Here is a 24889-nt window from a genome sequence, read left to right on the forward strand (position 1 = left end):
GGCATTATTTTTTGTAAATGCGTTTGCTTGTAAACTTTGTTTTCAATTCAGATTCCGAGGCTTTTTCACGCATTTCAAAATGTAACTACACGTGGCGGCAACGCACGTCTCTCGGCTGTGGCTCGGTAGCGGTGCATTCCTCCCTAATTCTCAAAGAAGGCAGGCTGGCCCAGGGCCAGGCCAGATCAGCGGCGTCTTTCTCCCGTCGCGTTCCGCTGTCTCTCCTACCTACACCGGCCCCGCACCCTGTCCCTTCTCCCCTTCCTACCTGCCTGCTCAGTGCTGCTGCACATGAGGAGAGAGCACAGAGGGCGGGGGGGCGGGGCTGCTTCTCAGTCACACAACAGAAGAGAGAGGTGACTGTTTCGGCGGCCACAGGATAGAAATACATGGCGTGTTCGCTGGACAATACTGGCGACTCTTTTTTTTATTTTACAGAAAGTCGCTGTCTTTTCTACAGAAAGTCGCCAGATTTGTCGCTAGTCGCTTTTGTGAAAAAAGTCGCTAAGTTGGCAACACCGCCCACACACGCTGGCTCGACGCACACACCAGCACACGAGTATAAACATCAGACCACTTACGTAGACTACGGTGGAAGCTCCGAACTTCCTGTCGAAAGCATACTGTTTGTGTTTAATCCAGGGTCTGACTTTTAATTTTTTTTTTAAACTGAAAGCATTTAATGGTCAAAATATTATTAATAAATATTTTAATATTAATTAACAAACGAACTTCGAATATGATTTTTGGGCAAAAGTCAAAGCCCTAGGCTACGGCAAAAACTCTGCGTGGACCCTCCGCAGAAGCATAAAAAGGACCAGTCGGGATCACTTTACTGGCTATGTCTCAATTGTTTTTGCAAGTAACCAACTCGGGTGCCCGTCCCTAGTAACTGTGATAAATTCGCCTGAAGCTAATGGTTACCTGTTCAGGAGGAAATTAGCCAATTCTGCGTCCTTGGGCTCTAAGCTGTCTCCATCTTTCAAATACATCTCCAATGTGCAACTGTTAGAAACATGCCGTTTTTTTTTAGGTCGGGTAGAATCTATCTCCGTTGATCCTGTTTGTTTTTGTTTGCTGCTTTCATGGCTGTATTACCGTTACAGCTGTAGCGCGCTGGGTTTACGTTTTTACAGGTATATCTGGCAACCCGGCCTGGCTGTCAAACTGGGCCGTTGATAACAACACACAGACCAAAACACAAACAGAAATTCTGTCACGGAAATTTCAAAAGGAGGAAGTACTGGCATTAGCATTGTTGTCAGAGAAGATAGTATTTCAACTTAGCATGTTTCCTTAATATATGATGGCGCATTGGGTTCATTTGGGGATTTATTATAATAAATCTATTACATATTGGACCTTAAACTGTATCTGTGGATGGCTACCTTAGCTGTAGGCCAGTAAGCCTATCTAATAATATATTGGATTCATGTAAATGTATATTTTAAGACATATTTAAAACCTGTTGAAGATCTCTGAAATAGGCTAATTGTTGCATCTCTAAAGCATGGTGTATCTGTGTATTTTTTTGACAGGGCAGAGTTGGGGGACTTCAGCAGGTTTTTAGGTTTTCTCTTGTCTCCAAATCAAATGTCAACAAGTGGTGCTATAACATCACAACTGGAGCTGTGCAATTGTTACATAGTCTTAAAAGGACACAGTTACTCAGCTGACAATAAGCTTTTTTTACACAACATGCTTTAAAATGAAGAAACTGGAACTCTTAAGACTCATTAAAGGTCCCGTGACATGGTGCTTTTTGGATGCTTTTATATAGGCCTTAGTGGTCCCCTAATACTGTATCTGAAGTCTCTTTCCCTTAATTCAGCCTTGGTGCAGAATTACAGCCACTAGAGCCAGTCCCACAATGAGCTTTCCTTAGGATGTGTCCCGAGAGCTGAGAAGGGTCTGCTGGCATCATGCATTACAATAGCGGCCTCTAGAGGCAAAATAAAAACTCACTGATGCCTAGTGTTGTTTATTTTCGACACGTGTTACTGCGCGCTGCACGGACAGCACGTGCTGTGCGGAGAAGGCTGACATCAGATGCGCGTTTAAAGCATCGACTGCAAAAAGGTATGTATACAGTACATTTTGTCATATCCTTATAAAGTTATTAATTTGTTGAATAGATGCTGCATTAGTAGAGAAAGAACAGCACAACATTATGTTTGTTTGCTTTCGAGGCTGAGATGACACTAAACATTAGTAGTAGGCTAACTTACCTCAAGCGGTTAAAACACTGACAAAAATAAATGCAAGTCCAACCCAAATCAGAACCCTAAAGGATCATCCATGTTCCAAAACGGCACCTCTGATTCATATTTAGATAATTTAATAACCGTTAAATGTAGAAACTTACTGATTGCTGCAGCTAAAAGCTAACGAGTTAGCCGTCACGGGGGGTGTCTTTGGTGTTTTTCTAGCCTTTACAGGCGATTTTCTATCCAGCCTGGACCTTGTGCCTTTTTTTGGGGTTGTTGAGCATTAAATCCAAACTGTTAGATCCAAGATTTATCCACTTGTTGTCCATAATTCATCGGTTTTCAGTAATTTCTGCCGCTAACTCCGTACTACCCATAGACAGTAGGTGCTACCGACAAGGGAATCTCCCATGATGCCTTTTGTTTATGTTTTCAACCAATAGGAAGGCAGGTCTGTCACACATTACACCTTATATGGGCATCCAACATAGACAGTATATAAGAATGGACCAACAGATCCCGTTGCTCTGGACGGAGACCAGTGAAGGCTATTAGAAGCACTTTTCCGGGGATCATCAGCACTGTTTTACTTGGAGTGTCATGTTTGTTTTTATCCAGTATCAATTCTAATACTATTGGTCGATTAATCGGTTATCGGCAAATATGGCCCAACCTAGCTATCGGTATCGGTAAAATCCACTATCGGTCGACCTCTAATGCCAACCAGTTGGTATGCCAACCAACTTTAGCAGTTCTTTTGCAGAAAAATTACTATATTTGCCTTCTCTGGCAAGATACTACACCTCTCCTGGCTTATGGCATGTCCTGCACAGGAGAAAACTCAGATAGTGTCCAAGAGGCCTGTACACACACAGGTAGGAGTTTGAAAGGGCAGATAATTTGGAGAGGCTGTCCCGCCTCCCCCACCACCAGGCAACAGGATCTTGTCCTGAACTATAGACTAGCAGAGAAAGTTTGCTAGCGATCACGTGCAGTGAATGGTTAATATGCTTTTACGTCCGTTTTGGTGAGCCCAGAGGGAAAATATGCCATTTTAAAAGTAGCCTACATTTACGGTGTGATTTAAATTAGGGATGCACCGAATATTCGGCCACCGAAAATTTTCGGCCGAAAATGGCCCAAAAGGGCATTTTCGGTTTTCGGCCGAAATACCTTTACCACCGAAACAATACGGCCGAAAATGTTGTGATGACGCAAACAGAAAACGCGACCTGCACGTGTGTCAGTACCCGATCCACCTGCAAAGCGTCTCCTAAGCAAAGAGGTTGAGGCGGACCACGGAGTGAAAAAAAAGAAAACAACGAATTGCTTGAGTCTGTCAGACACACGTTTCAGTGAGATCTGTTCGGATCCGCTGCACTTCATCGCGACTGTACTTGATCCGCGTTATAAAGACCATTACTTGGATGCGGAAATAAAGCAGGGCGCACGAGAAATGATCCAGGCCGCGATGGATGCGGAGAACCCGCGTGGAGACGGAGCGCGCACGGAGCAGCGCCCAGCGCAGGAGGAGATCAGAGCGCAGAAAAAAAGACTTGTCTCGCTGCACCAGATGAGGGGCATGCACCCTCGTTGTCTGATATGTTCAGTGAAATCCTGCAAGAAAGTGCCTCAATTAATAATAATAATAATAATAATAATAATAATAACAATAGGTAAGCTATTCTGTTCTTAGGCTACTGTATACTGTATGTGACTATCAGATTGTAGCCATATTTCTGCTAGATATTTTTTTAATTAAACTTTAATATTAATTTATACAATTGCAATGCCTTGATTTTAGTAAAGTTAGTACACAGTCATAGCCATAAATGCAATGGTACTAATAATTGGCTTAATTTCTTTCGGTGTTTCGGTTTCGGTTTTCGGTCTTGGTTTCCTCTTTTTTCGGTTTTCGGTTTCGGCCAAGAATTTTCATTTCGGTGCATCACATGTCCGTTTCGGAGTGTGTAGAAAAAGCTGTCTATCAGCAGTGATTGTAGAGTGCATGTCGGAGAATAGCGCGGACACGCGCTTCACACCACGAGCGGGCACGTGCGCCACTGGGCAGAAAAGAGAGAAAGGGGGGAAAAAAAAGATTCTGCCGCTGTCAGGAGCGACAGAGGGAAAATATTTCAGTCGGAACCGAAATTTGCGTTCTAATCCGGATACTACCGTTTGCGTAGGAACCGGTTCCATAGTGGAATTGGGTTTCGGTACCCAACCCTACTCATAAGGAGGAGATTCCAGATCGGCCCATCTGAGCTTTCATTTTTCTCAAAGGCAGAGCAGGATACTCAGGGCTTGGTTTACACCTATCGCCATTTCAAGCCACTGGGGGACCATAGGCAGGCTGGGGGAACTCATATTAATGTTAAAAAACCTCAAAGTGAAATTTTCATGCCATGGGACTTTTTTTAAATTGGCACATACATGGATCTGGTTAATAATCTTGAAAAGGGAGAGGCAAGGTACTTAAATACTGTGTAAAAATGCCTCTACAACCCAATAAAGACCATGAGGTTGGATTTTGTTGGGAGCTTTTTTATAACTTTCAGTTGTATAAATGCGTTTACATTCTTTCCATGTTTTTCTAACAAGTGATGTCCAAATCCCTGATATGTAAACAGCAGGTGCTCAAACAGTTTTTCTGTGTGCTGCTCCTTTATCAGCCTTGCAAAGACAAACTAACATGCAAGCTCAGTTTTGGGGAGTTTGATGCTTAACACCTCAGTTAACCAATTTCCTGTAGGAAATACCCGCAGCACATGTCACATTACAGTTGCTCAATGTTTGACATTTTTACAATGTGGTTTGTTTATGACTCAACAAATCTTATTGTACAGCAGAATCATTACCATTGGCTATAGTGCATTGATTAATCAGTCATCTGATTTCACCACAGTTTCCACCGCTGTGCCACTCTGTGTGTATGTGAATAGGTGGCAAATTGTAAAGCACATTGGGTAAAAGTGGCATATAAATTTAGCCATTTACCTTCTTTTTTTTCTTTTTTTTTCTCCTGAATTACAAAAGCACAGCCATAGAGTTAGGGTTTTGGAGCATCAGAGAGGCCACGAAACAGTTGCCAGTTGACTCAATCTGGTTGCAAAGGGCAACCGTTACTGTCGAGCCCTGCATTGTGGAGTTGATGTCAATTAGCTGCAGCTTTCAGGTGATATTAAGGTTGGGCAATATATTAAATTAATTCAGTTAATTGTAGGTTTTGTATTTTTAAAGGTCCCATGGCATGACACTTTCACTTTGTGAGGTTTGTTTAACATTAATGTGCATTCCCCCAGCCTGCCTATGGTCCCCCAGTGGCTAAAAATGGTGATGGGTGTAAACCAAGCCCTGGGTATCCTGCTCTGCCTTTTGAGAAAATGAAAGCTCAGATGGGCCGATCTGGAATCTTCTCCTTATGAGGTCATAAGGAGCAAGGTTACCTCCCCTTTCTCTGCTTTGCCCGCCCAGAGAATTTGATCCCACCCATGAGAGAGAGACATCATGGCTTTCAAACGAGCAAAGTGGCAGTTGGTCAAGGCCACACCCCCACTCTCCACCTTGTCCCCCCCCCCTCTCTCCTCAATAGCCACAGACACAGAAATGGCACATACTAAGGAAAGCTCATTGTGGGACTGGCTCTAGTGGCTGTAATTCTGCACCAAGGCTGAATTTCGGTAAGAGACTTCAGATACAGTATTAGGGGACCACTAAGGCCACCAGTTGAGAAAACTAGCATGAAAAGAGACCATGACATGAGGATGGAGGAAAGAATTGTTTTAGTTAATACTGTTATCTTCCCTCTGACTGTAGTGTAGTGTAGTCTTCTAATTTATTGATCACAAAATGAATGCTGTACATATTTTATTAACTCCCTCGATAAAAGTATCAAATCATAAAACATTTGTAATCATTGCACACTCCGGTCCACCACAGACTTTTGTATATTCATGAACTATGAGTCAGGCTTTAGTTTGTCTGATGTAGGTAAGTTGTAGGAGTTAAAATGAAATCATATTCCCAGTTGGACAAATGTCTTTCTAATATCTTTTTAATGGACAAAAAGCAGTGGCAAGGTGAGATGGGTCAGTTAAGTAGCTGTTGCCGAAGAGCAGTGTAAAGTGCAGCATGGCTGATTGTGCCATGAGCCTTCACATCTGTCTATATCTTTGGGACTATAACTCTGTGTAGTGCATATTCTTTTTACACTTTATTTCTGCACAAAATAACCACTTCTAAAAACTGCACAGCTCTCTTATTTTAATTAAGATATGTTGTTTCAAACTTTAGTTTTTTCACATTTGTATTGTCCTTTTTCTTCTGTTTCTTGGTTATTGCAATACTTGCTTTTATTTAATTTAATTTTATCTTACTAGGTTTATGTAATACACTGAAGCAAATTCCTTGTATGATAAAATGTTCTTACTGATATGTCAGATTCTGATTATTAGCAGTGTACTCACTTGAAAGTCAAAGCACATGTTGCATCATGTGAATGCCCTAAACATGAATTGGGTCTAAGTTTGACAGGCTAGTGGCCATGGTAATGAAATGTGCACAATGGTAGCAGCAGCTCGCAGTGAAAAATCAGCCTGCTCTTTGAATGCAGCAATTCCATCTGTGATTCAGAGCTGGTAGAAGGCTACTGCGCTGTGAATACCTCGCTGAATATTTCAAAAGTCTCTATTGCAGACTTCTTTCAAAGCTCCCAAGTATTAAAAAGATTTGCCTTGGGTTCCAAATAGTTATGCCTTTTCTTGCTTTTTTTATTTTTTTTTTTGAGGTTCAGCAATTCTTCAATGTTTTAGGTTTTTAGTCCCTCTTTCTGTGTTCTCGGTCTCACCTCCTTTCTGACTCTTCTCTAATTTATGACGTTACTGTGTCTTTCCTCAGGCAGTGAAGAGCTAAAGAGAATGGCTCACTCTAAAGCTCGAGTCACAGACGGGAAGGTGACCTACCCCCCGGGGGTCAAGGAGATCTCTGACAAAATCTCCAAAGAAGAAATGGTCCGCAGGCTCAAGGTCAGCGTCTGCTGCAGCAGCGTCTCCTCTGTTTACTGTTTGGTTGCACTGTACTGTGGTTATTTTTTATTTTTTTACAACAAATTCTTAGTAGCCTATAGGTAATTAGTAATATTTAAATTCATTTAAGATTTGAAAAGTTTTACTTTTTTTTGTAATTCACCATGAATTGATTTATTAATTAGTACTGATGCATTATTGCTTATTGCATAAGATTTTTTATTTTTTTTTATTTGAGGTTTGCTTTTTGACTTTTCATGGTGTAACTGAACAAATGGAATGCCACTAAGAGACTTTACACCTCCTTGCACATTTGAGCTAGTTAAAAACTAACCTAGCTATTTAGTTGCCAGCCACCAACCTCCTGCACCTTTCCCCAAATCAATATTCCCCCTCACCCCCACCCCTCTTTCAGATGGTTGTGAAGACCTTCATGGACATGGACCAGGACTCTGAGGAAGAGAAGGAGCTGTACCTGAACCTGGCCCTCCACCTGGCCTCAGACTTCTTCCTCAAACATCCAGATAAGGACGTGCGTCTGCTGGTGGCCTGCTGCCTGGCAGACATATTCAGGATTTACGCCCCAGAGGCGCCCTACACCTCCCCAGATAAACTCAAAGTAAGATAATGAATATATTGCTCGGGCACATTAAACAAAATACTGCAAAATTACATCACGCTGCTCCATCAGGATTGCTCACGGTTTGATTACATTACCCTGTTGCATCTTCTCTGGAATATTCACTTCATTCTGACAAATGTATTTGTATTTTCATTTGCCAATTTTTTTGAGTGGAAGCTGGCCTGAAATGTGTGCGTCATTTGGCTGGAGACTTGACAGCACTCACACAGTTTATTAGACAGGCACAATTTAACATTCAGTAACAAGTTATGTTTTTCTAATGACGTTGTGTGTGTGTGTGTGTGTGTGTAGAGCATTCACCATGTGTGTTTTTCTTTTTCCAGGACATTTTCATGTTCATCACAAGACAGCTCAAAGGACTGGAGGACACTAAAAGTGCCCAGTTCAACAGATACTTCTACCTGCTTGAGGTAAGTTTGCATTTTATCAAATCCGGTTTTGTATCTCCTTGTTAAGTCTGAATCCCTTAGAATCCCTCATCGAATCTAGAAATGTGGCTTTCGACATTTAGCTGTAGATGCTTGCTTTCAACAAGTATCTACATGTATAAATAATTAAAACTCAAAGATCTCTAATCACCTTTTGTTGGTTTAGAAGGAAGTAACATTTTAGGCTGGCAGCCTAATTAATGCTCACAACCTGTAGCTACAAAGTGAAAAAAATAGAGAGAGAGTTTGCGTCCCTAACTTAAGTTGTATTTCATAAAGAAGGCTCAGGGGTTACGGCAAATGTCATGTTCACAAGGTAGCCGGGGAAGAAGATCTGTCAGAAAAACAACAACACTGGGTACGTTCCATAGTCTTTAAATTGCATCCTCGACTCCTCCACTTGCCTCCCTTCCTTGCGTTTTAGTCCCTCCCACCAAGGAGGCCCGGGAGAGACGCGAGGAAATCATCGGAGAGCGAGGCAACGAGCAAATGTGTTTTAGATTGATGAGACGTCCTTTCCTCTGAACCGTCACGTGAATTTGTCAGCTGTTTTGGCGCAGTTAGCAACACCTTCAGCTGCAAGGCTCCTCGATGGTCCCTCCTCGATGCTCGCGCCTCAGGGCAGAAATAGCCTAGAGCTTCGAGACGGACTTCACCAAGGAGGGACAGCGCAACTGCCGGTTCAGCCGAGGAGTCGAGGAGCTATCGAATAAGGGGCATGAGATGCAGCTACTGTTTCGGTCTGGCTGATTTAAAGCCTTCCATTTGTTACTTGACTTCATGTTTGAGATTCACTGTGCGGAATTCTGTAGGTGCAGAGTTTGACACTAGAAGGCTGTTTTTTACTCGTGCTGAAAGGGTTTTTTAGATGTGTATGCATGATCATTAATTGAAAAAACAAACAAAGAACATTCAACGTTTTCAATCGAACTCTGGAGAGGTTCGTTTGCGGTGAGAACGTGATCCGACCTCGAACCGCACCAACTATGTGTACTCAGCAAGTCGACTGAGCTAATGTCTCCTGTATTCAGGTGTGCTTTGCAATCTCGGATGCGGCAGAGCAGCAAACTGTAGCAGCTTGCAGTGTTTCTCCTTAACAGAAATGGACAGCAGTCAAGCTCGCCGTCCGTCACTCTCATCTCCTTGGTCAAACCAGCCGCCGCTGATGTTGGAGACAGACACCGGCAGAGCAGAGTGAAGTCTACGTCTGCTCGCGAAACAATGTGCGATTTATTTATTGTAATGAGCTGGTTTGACCATGGAGTTGCAAGATATATTACACAGGACCTTCTTCCTGTATTTACTTTCTTAACTCCGCCCCAGATCCGACCAATAACAGAAATGACCGTTCGTTCTTGCATGATTTGTAGTGACGCATTTTTGTACGATTGGATTCCAGGTGTGAAACGAAACCGAACCAAGCAAACGAACAATAGGTGTGAAAACGTCCTTAACTGACGTTATAGAGGTCCACTAAAACAAGCGCTAAAGTTAGCTAATGTCAGTAATGTTAGCTAATGTTAGGCTGTGATAGACAACGGCAGAGAGAAAAAGATTTGCTTTCTGTTTGGGATAGGGCTGGGTATTGTTAAAAAATATTCGATATCGGTACGGATACCAATACTGTGACTTTGTTACCGGTTCCTAAACGATACTTTTTTCGATACCAATTATATAAAACAAAACAATTACAACATTACACATTACGGCACAAATCTTTTATTTATTTTTCAGCTCCTACTACGTGAGCCCCATCTATGTGCTTAACGTAGAGTTTTTCCTGCGTGTCTCTACGACGTGTTAAGCTCCAGTTTTCCACTCGCAGATCAGTCTGGCATCTTTATATAGAGAAAATTTGGAGCTGTTCGCCAAACGACCGAGCCAATCAGCGTTGGTTTTGAGGCGGGTTTAGGTGGTGATAGACAGATGGTTTATCCAATCAGCTAACCAGTATTTTCAGACAGCGGTAGCCCTAATTCTGTTAGCTGCTCGCTAATGCTTTTTTCTCTTGGATCCTTCTTTTGGAATATGGATCGGGAACCTGAAAGGGTGCCTTTTATTCGTAATTCTCGTTACACAAACGGCAAATGTCCTTTACCGACATGTTGCTTGCTTGCTGAGCTAACAAGCTATGCTTTGCCTGCAGCAGCAGGGGCTTGTGGTTGTATTTTCATACGCTTCGTTGATCTGATTGGTTGATTTGGCCCGTCTATCGCCAACATAGGTGATAGACAGACAGATGGTTTATCCAATCAGCTAACCAGTATTTTCGCCCCTTCCCAGAAGTTCTCCAACGGAAAGTTCCCAGATGGATATGCCGAAGTAAAAATGCAAAGCAATCCATCTGGCGGAGTCAGGTTAACGACGAGTAACGTTAGACAGCCAATCACAGACATTATTAGATCTTGGTGGAAGCATGCTGCATGCTTATGGTCTCACTGACACTAATGAGATTTACTCCTTAGGTATTGAAATTGGCCATTGAATGATGAGGCATTTTTTCGATAATCGATACTTTTAGAGGCAATTCGGTCGGTGCTTAAAAAGTATTGAATTCTGGCCCAGCCCTAGTTAGAGAGCTCCAGGTGAAGTCGTGAAAGCCGTTGCTGTAGCTAGATGTACGGTGTGAAGCCAGAGGCTGACTGCGGTCGGGTCAAGCGTCAGAGCAACGTGCAAAAAGATGAGGCACTCCATTTTTCTGTGCCGGTTGGCTTTCTTCTTTTCCAGCATTGAGCGGCAGGCTAGAACACTTGTGGGCGTATACGCCGTCAGATCTGGAAGAATTGCATCCCTCGTTACCTACGGTACTGTAAAAAAACGAGTACCTACACGTTTTCAGAAGTTTGGTACCGACTTGGTAGCAAAGGTTCTCGTGACATCCCTACTGTCAACAAACTCCCACAGCACACTTGCACTGTTGAACCTTTTGATGGTCTTAAATATTCTTTGTCTTGTGCTAATAATTAGTAATCCACTGTATATCGGGCAGAAAAGTGAAAAGCTCCGTTTTTGTACTTTTTTGCTGGTGGAATATTTTATTTAATGGTTTATAAATGGCAACAGGGATACTTACCCCCAAGGTAAATGTGAACAACTTAACCTGTGCAGGACTTCAGTCGGTGTATAGCTTGTTGACCAGGTGGTTCATTTTGTGCATATAGGCATTGCCAGTTGTTTAGCATTTTTGTTTTAGTATTACTCTCAATACATTTACTAATGCATGTGTGTTTTCAAGATCTTATGTAACCGTATCGTATTAAATAAATGATGGTGAGAGCAAGTGTAGCAATTGTGAGATGGAGAAAATCTAACTTGCTACTTATTAATTGCTTTTCCCTTCATGCAACAGCAGTACAATCCAAATGATTAGCTACAGTAGGCATGAAGGGGTATATAAGATGAAGTTGTGAAGTTTAATTTGGAATAAAAAAAACTGAACTTATCCTAAAAACCAGGCAAACTGTGCTAACAGAGCTTGTTTAGTTAATTTTATAATCTGATACTTTTTTTTCTTTTTTATATGTAATAACAGTGTATCAAATAACATCTGTAATGGGAGAGGTGTCTGATAGTGATAAACCCACAGAGAACTATCACCTTAATCTGCAGCTCCCTGCAACTTTATGGGGCTTTATAGTGTGTTTCAGCTCATTGTTTAGCTGCCCGGCCGCAATTGAGCTATTTTGATTGACTCTCACTGCTCTCATAGCGTTGTTTTTTGGCTGCAGTGGCAGCAGTTTTTAGCGAAGAAGCTGTAAAAACGCACTGTACACTACCTGCTAAGCACCGAACGGCAGACTGACAGACAGCGACTAGCTGGTGAACATAGTTGAGCATTTAGCAGCTAAAAAGCTAGATATTTCTCTCAGGAGTTGGTAGAGCAGAGCTAAAGGAGAGTAAATACTGGATTTGATCATGTATGTAGCTAGAAACAGGACTCCAAATTATTTATAATGTTGCTCTGTAACTGCTGGATGTGTAAATAAGTAACTTTTTGTTAACAAGTTTGCCATTGTAACTTAAAAGGTAAGGAAATGTCAATGTTGTGTTTGCGACTTGTTTCCACTGCCCCAAGTGGCCAAAGTGGTTATTGCAGTTTTAAAAGGGAAATGAGTTTGATTTGGTTTTTGGGAGATTATTGTTGAGAGTTAACAAATAAGCAAACATGGCTATCTTTTGCCCCCTTACCACATTCTTCTTTCACGTTCCTAGTTTGCATCTGCATTGTAAATTGCATTTTTAATAACATCCTGCCTCCTCTCTTTTTGTTCAGAACATAGCATGGGTGAAGTCCTACAATATTTGCTTTGAGCTTGAAGACAGCAATGAGATATTCACCCAGCTTTACAGAACACTCTTCCAGGTCATCAAGTAAGTCTTTTTTATCAAAGCCCACCTCAGTCTCATATTTGTGTGTCCATATTTGTTGCTGTGTATGTGTGTCCATCTATTTTATTTTTTTAACATTCCCTTCTTTCTTTTGGCTGCGACAGTCCTTAATATCAGAAATGAACCCTTATAGCTCCCTATTACCGCTCAATCGGTCTTCACTGCAACATCATGAAACGGCACAGTAGCAGTCCAGTTGTTTCTCTTTGATTGCCCTCCCTGCTCTCCTCTCTTTTCTCCTAACCCCACTCTCAATTTCACTCTGCTGAACACAACCTTGAGGGCTGAATTCTGCAGTACAGAACTTGGCTCTTTGCCATTGGAACAAAATTGTGGTTGTGTGTGTCAAGGTTGTGCCAGCACAATGCTTTTTTTTTAAATTCATTATATAGGAATAATCTAAAGAGCTATGCTTGAAATATTTGCAGTGAGCTAGAAGGTGTAGGGGAATACAGCCCTTGTGTTTGTGTGTGTTAGGGACACTATCAGTAAATGGGAGGTAATGAGACTAGTAATGCCTGGCAGCGTTGAGGACAGCAGTCGTCGAGATACAAATCTAGGTAATAAGCATTGCCTCCCGCTGTAATGCAGATCATAACGAGCGAGTACACCCACCCTCTGTGTGATCAGTGCATTGCAGTCTGTTTGTGTGAAGGTGAGGGTTTGTTTTCAAGATGAGAGATTCAGCAAGTGAAGTTCATGAAACCTACAAAATGTCTGCTGTCAGGAAATTAAATCTTAACACTCTAAAAACTATCTTGGATTATTATAATATACCTAAAGCTAGTCAATTTCATGCAGATTCCTCAATAGGAACCAGTGTGGAAGATTATATTTAATAAGTCATACAATGATGCCATCCTTTGACCCCACTTGCCTTGTTTCCCTAGCAATGGCCACAACCAGAAGGTGCACATGCATATGGTGGACCTGATGAGCTCCATCATCTGCGAAGGAGACACTGTATCACAGGAGCTGTTGGACACCGTGTTGGTCAATCTGGTCCCAGCACACAAGGTATGAGCACAATGTACAAATGCACTAAACGGGCACGATCACACAAAAAGCAATTCACACACACACACACACACACACAGTCCCACCATGAATGTGGATAAAAGTAGAGACTGCTCAGTAACTGATGGTCAGAATTGAGTTGTCAGTATATCATTGTCCATACCCTGTAATTCAGTGAGACCCCTCCAGGTGAGAAGAGGTAAAGCAGTTTGAGTTTGTGCACAAACATCTGTGGACATCTGTGCCTAGTACAAGCATCCAAATGGGATTCTGTTGAGTGAAGAACAACAACAATTATTATATATAATAATTATGTAGTTTTTTTTAAACATTTGTCCGCACATGTTCTCCGACCTGCTGTTTTGTTCACCACTTGTTTTTCTGTCTAGAATTTGAATAAACAAGCGTATGACCTGGCCAAAGCTCTGCTGAAGAGGACTGCTCAGGCTATTGAACCATACATCACCAATGTAAGACACACTCGTGTTTATTTTTTGTCTTTACACTTTTATATCTATGGCTATATGGATATTTAACACTGGACACCTTGCAGATATGTACGTCCTGTAATAGCCATACAATTTAGAAATAAAACTTGTTGAGAGCTGTAACAGTCATTGGTGAAACAATGCATATGCTGTAGCTTGTAAGTTTGTCTTGTGTAGCCTAATGGGAAGCATGATACTAGCACTGCCAGCGTATTTGAACCAGGGCCAGCCATGCTAGAAATGTCTTGGCATCGCAGGGGTTTATAACTGGGCAAATGATGAAGCTTTGTGATGGGTTGGACATTAAAATGAGCTGTTGAACATAGTTGATGCATCCAAATAATGGTGCCGAGGCTCACATCATACACATGCAGCGTCAGTGTCGTAAAATAAGATTTAACAGAGGCTACTGGAATAGGGTGTAATAGGCCCACAACTGGAGGACCCCGGTTCATGCAGAGCAGAGGTGTACGTTGAGTAAAACACTGAATCCCTAATGGCTCCAGAGATGCTGTTCTGTACCTGACCTTTGACCTCGCCATAGAGGAGGAGCAGGAAACAAGAGAACTTCTTCACAAAGATAACCGTGTCAATAAATCACCTTGTGTTCTTTGTAGCACATTCTTACTTTTTCCTGACAGCTAATGTAATCGGAGCCTCTGCCTCTACATCTGTTGCATGCAGACATATGCAGATCCTCAAGAATGCCTTGAAAAGGGAGCTGTATGTCAGAAAAGTCACAGCTTGAGTTGCAGGGCCATGTAGGATGTCTTTTGGATTATATGGTGTTATCATTAACCATTATTCCTCCCTCTCTGTCCTCTTCATCAGTTCTTCAACCAGGTGCTGATGCTGGGAAAGACCTCAGTCAGCGATCTGTCCGAACATGTTTTTGACCTCATCTTGGAGCTTTACAACATAGACAGCCATCTTCTGCTCTCAGTGCTGCCACAGCTCGAGTTTAAGCTCAAGGTATAGAAAAAAACACCAAACTGCTTTGTGGTTTTTCAGACTTTTAATGTCTCCTTTTTGTTCTGCTTTGTGAGCCTAAATGGACTGTCTTACATTTCTCATATCAAGTTGTTAGTGTAATTGTTTTGTGCAATACACCTAACTGCACTTTATTGGGGCATTTGACAGATAGAAAACATAATTATGATTATAATGGTTATTGTTGTTATTCGATTTTGTTGTGATATTAAAAGCAGTTATAGACATGGAAGCTGGGTTAAAATGAGTTCATCCACACACCAGTAGTCTGGCTATCACCAGACCAAGCTCATTCTTTTAAGATTGAACATTAGTCTGGGGAGTCTGCTCTGTATTTTCTACTGCACAAGAGGCGTGATCAACGGGCATAGTTCAAATGACTCTGTACGCAATTGGATAGTCCTTCAACCAATCAGACCAACGATCTGGGTGACGTAGCAGCGACCATGGCATCAACGGGTTGCTGCGCTTCGGTGGCCGGCTTGTTGAAGGTAAACAAGAAGCTGCTTGTTATTTAAAAAACTATCGTTAATCGTATTAAACTAAAGAGGGAAAAAAGAATTGGTTACCGCATGAAATTTGTGCTTACGGAAGCAGGATAGATAAACGTACAGGTTTTCAGCCTGAGTTGCAGGGTGAAATCGAATCGCCGGCAGATCGGGCTGGGTTTACCCAGTCTAAGACACCAGACTAAAACCCAGAATTCTCTGACCTATTACCCACAGATTGCACATTTTCACTTTCTCTGCAGGTTTGTTGATTCGTTTTAGAAAGATAGAGCAGTCAGCATAATGTTGCCTCTGCAGTATCTCATAAAGACCTCCTGCTGATGGATAACGCTCATTAACTGTTCAGAGGGAGTGTAGATCACTGCCGTCTCCTCAAAATAATAGCTGCGATATAATCTCTCCCCCACAAACTACACACTCTCCCCGGCTCTCATTCATTCGTTGTCTCACTCTCAATTTTTTCATCTTTATCTCTCATCACTTGTTTTCTCTATCCACTGCTTTTCCTCTTTCAACCTCTCTCCTTCCTACCTCCTGGCTTCCTTTGTCTTTACTTCTCATTCCCATTCTCACTGCTGTTTCCTCTTTAAGGCTCATTCTAAAATATGATTGATACCAAAGAAACTGCTGCTTTTTTTTGTTATGAAAGTGGCAATGTTGCCAATGTAGTCAGTCTAAATGACTTGGAGTGTATGTCCATTGGACACGGCCAAATTCTGTGCATTGTTTTTCCTCCATCTCTCACCTTCCTTCTGTCTCTGCAGAGTAATGACAATGATGAGAGGCTGCAGGTGGTGAAGCTGCTGGCTAAGATGTTTGGAGCCAAGGACTCTGAGTTGGCTGCACAGAACAAACCACTCTGGCAGTGTTACCTGGGCAGGTAGGTTTCAGTGTTGTGGCAATGGCATCGACAGATCCTTTAAAATTATTGTTGGTGGTTCATAGGCCTGTCGCGATAGTCAATAAATCGAGTTATCGCACGATAAAAAAAATGAGTTCGATAATTTTTCCGGCCGCGATAATTTCCATTTGCATGCTTGTTTGTTTTCCTCGTCCCTCTCTACCAGAGAGACTGGAGGACCACTCTCGGTTCCTTAGCGTAACGAGGAGTGAACCCTCTTGTCAGTCGCATGGTCTTTGTGGGGGTGGGACTCCTGGCGGAGAGAGAGAGACAGAGACTGACAAACGCTAGTTGAGAGTTGGGGCAGGGTTTCCCGCAGCACTTTGCAGTTAAGGCGGCGTCAAAAAAAAATAGTAATTAGTAATAGTGTTACTCGGCGTCCCGTGTTCTCCCTTTCATTCCAAACCACACAGCTGACAACAAGCGGGGTGGACGGGGGCTGGGGCCGGGTCTCGGACATACACGCCGCTGTGGACTCGTCAGTCTCGCAAGCGGTTTCAGGAAAGTGGTTGCATGTGTCCGACAATGCACCGAACATTAACGGTACAAGTCTACAGCTGTCTGCGGTCACGGAGTGTGGAAAGTATGTCAGAGTTGCGTGTGTGTGCGCGTGTGTGTCGTTGTGTTGGTGTGTGATTGTGTGTCGGCCTGCCCCCACGAAGCTCCGACCTGAAGAGGAGCAGAAGCCGCACCTTCGCCAAAATGAAGACTGAAAAACAGAACTATTTTGGTACATTTACTCGCCATGTGGCAGATAGCCATACAGATAGATTTAATTTATTAATTATATATTATTTAAATTTAATATTTAGTGTTAAATAATTGTAAAATGTAGTACAGAGTCTGTAGTCTGAGAACAAATATGTCACAAACGGCAATTCCACAACTGTACATCAGCGTGAAAGACGACATACTAAAGGAGATCAAAGACATATTGTGGATATTTAAAATGTCTTCCAGTTCCAGTGTTAAATATTCTTTAGAAATAAAAGTGTATTGATCTTTAAAAAGGTGTACCTGCATTATTATGCCATTATCATTATATTAGATGCAAATGGTCTCTTGATGACAATATTATCGTTTATCGCAATAATTTCTGGGACAATTTATCGTCCAGCAAAATTTGTTATCGTGACAGGCCTAGTGGTTCACTCTTGGATTAATATGAAACAGGGTTGTTGTAGTTTCACACCATCACATTAGCTTTGGTAAACAAAGCTTTCGTTCATGTTATCCTTGTCATACTTTGTCTCTCTCTCACACACACACACACACACACACACACACACACACACACACACACACACACACACACACACACTTTTGATAGTTTTTGTTGCTATATTCAGTTTGAAATAAGCTTGTTTTGTAAGATCAGTCTCTTGGTTTATGACTTTGTTGCATTACAGTCATTAAAGTGTTGTCCTGGAATGCTGTGTTTGCAATGTGCATGCAGCAAATACCTGCTGGGTTTTTGCCTTTTGGAGTTGTTGATAATAACACAAATTTATTTTCCCAAAAGGTTTAATGACATCCATGTGCCTATCAGACTGGAGTGTGTCAAGTTTGCCAGTCATTGTCTCATGAACCACCCAGACCTGGCCAAAGACCTCACAGGTAAATCAGCTGAAATGCACTGTTGAAATGACTTTGTTTTTGCAGATACATTTTTGGTAAACCTGATCATTTTGATTGGTGTTGTTATTTTGCCACTATATACACACTTTACCACTTACAAGCTTCTAATTATAATAAAAAAAATTTCAAATTATAAGAAATAAGAAGCAATTGCCTGATATTTTCTGTTAGAGGTGGTCAGGTTCTCCCACATCCCACTCATTTGTTCCGGTTTTCTTTCCCAGAATTCTTGAGGGTCAGATCACATGACCCAGAGGAGGCCATCCGCCATGACGTCATCGTCTCTATAGTAACTGCTGCCAAGAAAGACTTGTCTCTAGTGAATGATGCATTGCTTAATTTTGTTAAGGAGAGGACTTTGGACAAGAGAGTAAGTGGGCACCTTTTTGTGTGTGTTTAGACTTGGTATGTTCTCATATCAGCGTGTTGTACGTGGACCTGGGCAATACGGCCAAAAAAACCTAATCACATTTATTTCAGCCAATTTAGATATTTATCACAATATAAATTAAGTCACTATTATATCTGTTGAGCTTAAAGATTCCCTAGTAGTAGACTCAGAACCTGAACAATGACAATTGTATGAGCCGCAAACGGCTACAATTATTTATTTATTTAGTTAGGTATACGAAATTAAACAAATCTTCAAACCTGCTAGTTTTAAATCCTTGTGAATCTCTGCTGTGTGAAATGTTAAACTCCCTAATTTTTGGTGGTAACTGTCAGCACCATGTAGTTTTTTGCTATTAAAAAATAATTAAAAAGCGTCTATTAACTGGAGGAAAGCACATAGTTATGTTATGGTTTTGTTGTTGAGGTGACTTTCTTAGAGCCCTGCAGCTCGTTCCAGGGGATGCACCTAATTGCTAGTTAGAGTGTAAGCCCTTGCACTATATGGACTTTATTAGATGGTGATGCTGGTAGTTTGTGGAATTTCTCATCTTTTGTTGGAACGTCTTTGGTTTGAAAACATTATACATCCCCCCCCTCTGTTTTGTGTGGGACTTTAGATAGCATTAGCCTAGCCGCACTTTTGTGCATTTTTGTCTCATCCATTTTGGGGCAAACAGGGCGTTAAGTAGCCAAAGTGTCTCCACACCATCGATGTCTTCGTTCCTCGCTAGCTACAACAGCTCTCGATATTTAAGTCTGCTGCTGCTTCCTTTGAAGTTTCCTCTGAGGGAGCACTTGTCTCTTTAGTCTAACTATCCGGCTATGTTTGGCTAGTAATAGCTTTGTCTCTGTTATTTCTTTTTTGTATTTTTAATTTTTTTTGTCTGTTCTCAAGCAATGTAGCTTGTTGACTGTATATCAGAGTTTCTAATTTTCTTATTAAGAGAACTTCCAATTGTGATGTAGGGCTGGGAGATATGGAGAAACCCAAATATCACTATCTCGATAGCTCAATATCGAGGCAATATTATAGGGGTTGACTATTGGTACTTTCACAAAGTATTTACACAATGAGTTATGATAAATAATTATCAATAATGGGGATATAATGACTAAGTAGGTAAAGGCAAATAATAGAATGTGAGAACCGTCTGGTAGGGCCCAGCCCTACCGTGATCTGTGTATCTCATTTAAATTGCCCAGCCTTGGTTGTGTGACAAGTTTTCTTTTGGGGACACTGTACAGTAGCTTCTCATAGAAATCCAGTTTTACTAGTAGTCATGATTGTAACTTTTTTCCCATTTATTATTTTTCTTTTCTCCTTCATCAGTGGCGTGTACGTAAGGAGGCCATGATGGGCCTGGCTTCGATCTACAGGAAGTACTCGCTTCAGGGAGAGGGAGGGAGGGAGGCCTCTAAACAGATTTCCTGGATCAAAGACAAGCTGCTCCACATCTACTACCAGAACAGTATCGATGACAGGTCTGTGTGCATGTGTTCCAGTCAGTGATATTAAAAAGTAGGGCCTTTTTTTTTAATACATTTTAGTAAAGCGTTTAATACCTGGGTGTAAGTGTTTAAAAGGTAGAGCATTTAAATTGGTTCCCTAAAAGATGCTGATTAAGCTCATTGAGTTACCTGAATCAGTTGCACTTCATTTGCTCAACCACCGCTTTCGTGTGTGCCTTGAGCTATTGGTAATGTACCTTGGATTTCATTTTGTTTGATAAATGTGTCTTATTCTATGGATAACTAGCCGAATGTAGATGAGATATTTTACATCCGACTTTGGCAGTGTGCCAAACATTTTTCAACCGTCTCAAACTAAAACGATAAAATCAGGCTTTTAAATCAGTCCTTCAGAATCCAAAAGGCAAAGGCTTCTTTCTAGACTTGAATGATTTCTCACTACAGTTAAAGGAAGAGACACCACCTACAGTAGCCTAAGGGCTCCAAAATGTAAAGCAGTCACAGCAAGTAAAATGTAAACGACATGTTTTTTTGTTTTTTTTTATCCTTCAAGGAGCTAGACAACCCACTGCAGCAGCACTCGCTTTACTTTTAACTGGAAATTTTGGTGTGTTATTGTTTCTCCACCTAAACATGCATAATGTGAGGTTTGTCGGTAGTCATTCTGCAAAATGTCACTAGCTGAAGTACTGCAGACGTAGATGAGCCATGTTGAGACAAAGTGGGCACCACCAAGAAAAAGCCTGAACGACACCTTCAACAAAACATCATAATCTTAGATCTAACTGCAGAACAGTGTCTGTGGGTGCAGTTATCTTTTGATTCACTGTGCTGTAGTGGAGCTGCACAGCTACCAACAGGAAAAGTCTGTATTGTAACAGGCAGTTCCTGAATGTGTAACTATGAAAGTTAAGCAGAGCAGCATTGACATACTTGTGCATGTTCAGCAAATTCTTTCATAAAACCTCTGAAATTTCATTATCAAAAATGTAAGGACACAAAGTGTCTAAAAATGTCCCATTTTTATTATGAGAGCTACTAAAATGTGAGATTATTCCAGGACCACTGAGAAAGTATATCATGTGTATTTAATTAGATAGTCTCTGATATGTTTGGTTAGAAACTGCCAGTGGCCAGTGATGGACTATAATCTTATTCATGCATAAATATTTGATAAAACATTCAGGAACTTATAAATAGTAATGTATTTTTATTTTTTTGCCCGATCTTCTTTTTTTAAAGGGCATTCCTAAATTATCAACGGCACTTTTTCCCGAGCTGCCTTAATTTCAGACTCTAGTGTAGATAATCCTATTACACAAATCTAATGGTAGCTTAATGACTGCCAGGACTCTCAACTCAAACCCTTAACTAGGAAAAAGAAACAGTTATATTCCAAGGATATTCTTAATTTTAATCAAAATTTCTCCTGAAATGTTCCTGTCCATGTGCACAGGTTGCTGGTGGAGCGAGTCTTTGCCCAGTACATGGTTCCTCACAACCTGGAAACCACCGAGAGGATGAAGTGTCTTTACTACCTGTATGCCACCCTTGACACAAATGCTGTCAAGTAAGTCTTTCATACATACTGTATATAACATCAATACAGCCCGTTAGTTTTGTAAGAAATTGTGAACTGAAAAGATTGTGATGATCTGAGGGAATACTGATCAAATTTAGTCTTCAGATTATGCCAAATTTTAACTTTCTGGAATACATATTTTTCTACTGTACTACTACCAATTCTCCTCATCATTTGTTTCTCTCTCCATCCTTTGACTCTTCTTCCTCTGTGACTGTCAGAGCTTTGAATGAGATGTGGAAGTGCCAGAATCTGCTGAGACACCATGTGAAAGACCTGCTAGACTTGATCAAAAAACCCAAGGTAACTCTGACTGAAGCATAGAACATAAAAAGCTGAGGGTTAATATACCCTCGCCTAATGTTTCTAAACTATTCTTTCTGTTGTTTTGTGTCTGTTTGTAGTCTGAAGCATCGAGCAAGGCCGTATTCGCTAAAGTCATGGTGATCACAAGTAAGAGACATCTCACACATGTTAAATGAGTTTCTTTCAGAAACCCTACATCTACTTGTTTGAATTACCAACTCATACAGCCACTGAATTTTTCGACTCATAGCTGAAGAAGAAGAGAAAAAAAAAGAACAAAACTTCTAATAAATATGCTGAAACAGGATGACCTAACCACCTTTGTTTCAGATGTATTCCTTGTCAACATCAGCTTTTAATTCTGTGTCCATAGGAAACCTGCCAGACCCGGGCAAGGCTCAGGACTTTGTAAAGAAGCTTGCTCAGGTCCTGGATGATGACGAGCGGATCAGAGATCAGTTGGAAACCTTAGTCAGCCCCTCGTGCTCCTGCAAGCAAGCTGAAGTGTGTGTGGTGAGTATTGGCATTTCTGTCCAAGTGTAGTGCCATAAGATGAACATTGAGAATCCAGGCGCGAGAGGTGATTGATAGTTCCAGTCACTTCGTCATGTATTCACTTCGTTGAAACAAGAGAAGAAAGCCTCACTGATGTGAAGAACAGGACAGAGATACATATATAAATGCTCTCTGCCTGCCATATGCTAGGCGTGTGTTGTTTAGGCGGCCGCCTAAGCTGCAAAGTGCTGTGGGAAACCCTGATTGCTGGCTTCCTCTATCTGTTAAAGTGATGGCATTTTGTAATTCAGACATGCATTACTTTTACGTAAATGCTCCTTACAGCCTCATTCAGATATGTCAGCACATGTTATTTGATAGTGAACTCTGCTGTCTGTTTTATAATATCCAACACTGCATACACTGACAGGACATTAGGTTGGGACTGTCATCTAATTCCTGTTAGCTCACATGCAGCATATAAAGAGTTTTACTGGATATTCATTTTCTCAACCATGCTGTTGACATGAATGAACTTTTATGTGAAAGTGACCACGGGGGTTATTCAGACATGAGAACGACATGTTAAATTGCCGCCAGATTTGCGTTAATGGGTGCATGTCTAAACAGTGCTATAGAATATTTGTAGTAATTTGACCAACCGATGAAGTATCACTTAAAGTGTTTATGGTTCTACAGTACTAGTTAGGCACACAGAATGTTATAGAGTCTTAAAAATGACACGTGCTTTACTGTGTCATTATTTTAATTTAGAAATGTTATCATTTGTTTGTCACCTTTCCAGCGAGACATCACTAAAAAGCTTGGCAGCCCCAAACAGCCCAGTAATCCATTCCTTGAAATGGTCAAGTTCCTGCTGGAGAGAATTGCTCCTGTACACATCGACACAGAATCCATCAGGTAGGTGTGCCTGTGTGTGCCTGTATGTGTGTGTAATTGTGCATTTTACCTTTTTGTTTATCGCTCTCTTGCTCTCTTTTATCTCTACCACCATCTATCAGTGCTTTGATAAAACAGGTTAACAAATCTATAGACGGAACAGCTGATGATGAGGAGGAGGGCGTCCCCACTGAAGAGGCCATCAGAGCAGGACTGGAACTGCTGAAGGTAAAAACCAGCCAGAAACCCAAACTTCTGCTGGCAGCAGCAGTTGTTACAGTGATCCAACCAATTTAGACTTTTGCTTAAAATATATTCTACATGTTTTATGACGTTAGTGATTCTTTTTGAAAAATATTTTTTAGCAGATTGACCCTTTTTGTTTTTCGTCCCACACAGGTGCTGTCGTTCACCCACCCAGTGTCGTTCCACTCTGCAGAGACGTTTGAATCCCTGTTGGGTTGTCTGAAGATGGATGACGAGAAGGTGGCAGAGGCTGCGCTGCAGATCTTCAAGAACACGGGCAGCAAGATGGAAGAGAGTTTCCCTCACATCAAATCGTATGTTTGAATTTGCTTTCATTCATTCTCTGGCTTACATTAGGATGGGGGCTGTCGCACTGGTTTTTCATCAGACATGCTGCATTTATGACAACCCTTTCTATGGTTTGTAATGGTGTTCTCCTGCCTTCTCCCCCAAGTGTTTTGCTGCCGGTACTGCAGGCCAAAGCCAAGAGAGGCCCCCCTCGCCAGGCCAAGTATGCCATCCACTGCATCAACACCATGTTCACCAACAGAGACACACACTTCGCCCAAATCTTTGAGGTCAGTCAGTCCCGTCTGTTTGGTTTTATACTTGTTTTTGCAGAGAAACTGATTATAATATGATAAACGTGCCTGAAATATTTAGAAACCACCCTGAGGTGAACTCAATACTCTCTTTAACTACATCAAGAAATGAAATAATGGAACACTGATTGATGAATGAATGATAAACAGGACCCCCTAAACCTGAACTATTTGTCAGATATAATTTGATGTCCATGTTTTTGTTCACCAGTAGATCTGCATGTCTGACCAAACAAGTCAAACAGTCAGTGAAATGTTATGTGTTTGTTCAGCCTCTGCACAAAGGCCTGGACCCTGCTAACCTGGAGCAGCTCATCACTCCTTTGACCACCCTGGGTCACCTGGCTCAGCTGGCCCCTGAACAGTTTGCAGCACCACTCAAATCTCTAGTCGCCAACTTCATTGTGAAGGATCTGCTCATGAACGACAGGGTACACATTTCATCACTTTTTTTTATTTTTTTTTATGCAATGTCAGATTTGATGGGTTAAAGGTAGGGATGGGCGATATGGCCTAAAATCCATATTGCTATATACATTGCAGCCTCTTGCGATAACGATATATATTGCGATATATAAATTATAATAGAACCATTTCAGACCAACTGCTAAATGTATTTATTTATTTTTTTTAAAGAGAAAGAAACATAGTATATAGTTTT

At 41.4% G+C, this 24889-nt stretch overlaps 1 protein-coding gene across 1 annotated transcript in view; it reads left to right on the forward strand.

Moving 5' to 3' along the window:
- Positions 1–24889, forward strand: part of pds5b (PDS5 cohesin associated factor B) — a 39608-nt gene that overhangs the window by 6026 nt on the left and 8693 nt on the right. The window contains exons 2-21 of the mRNA XM_039776878.1: positions 7104–7231; positions 7647–7850; positions 8198–8284; positions 12576–12673; positions 13582–13708; positions 14098–14178; positions 15028–15168; positions 16460–16575; positions 18119–18213; positions 18459–18604; positions 19958–20109; positions 21554–21667; positions 21901–21982; positions 22084–22132; positions 22359–22498; positions 23286–23401; positions 23503–23608; positions 23780–23940; positions 24081–24204; positions 24501–24659. Of these exons, the coding sequence (XP_039632812.1) occupies positions 7124–7231; positions 7647–7850; positions 8198–8284; positions 12576–12673; positions 13582–13708; positions 14098–14178; positions 15028–15168; positions 16460–16575; positions 18119–18213; positions 18459–18604; positions 19958–20109; positions 21554–21667; positions 21901–21982; positions 22084–22132; positions 22359–22498; positions 23286–23401; positions 23503–23608; positions 23780–23940; positions 24081–24204; positions 24501–24659 (2406 nt within the window). The 5' untranslated portion in view covers positions 7104–7123. The remainder of the gene's footprint in view (positions 1–7103; positions 7232–7646; positions 7851–8197; positions 8285–12575; positions 12674–13581; positions 13709–14097; positions 14179–15027; positions 15169–16459; positions 16576–18118; positions 18214–18458; positions 18605–19957; positions 20110–21553; positions 21668–21900; positions 21983–22083; positions 22133–22358; positions 22499–23285; positions 23402–23502; positions 23609–23779; positions 23941–24080; positions 24205–24500; positions 24660–24889) is intronic.

The sequence above is a fragment of the Perca fluviatilis genome, chromosome 16 (assembly GCF_010015445.1).
Source record: "Perca fluviatilis chromosome 16, GENO_Pfluv_1.0, whole genome shotgun sequence".
Lineage (NCBI taxonomy): Eukaryota > Metazoa > Chordata > Actinopteri > Perciformes > Percidae > Perca > Perca fluviatilis.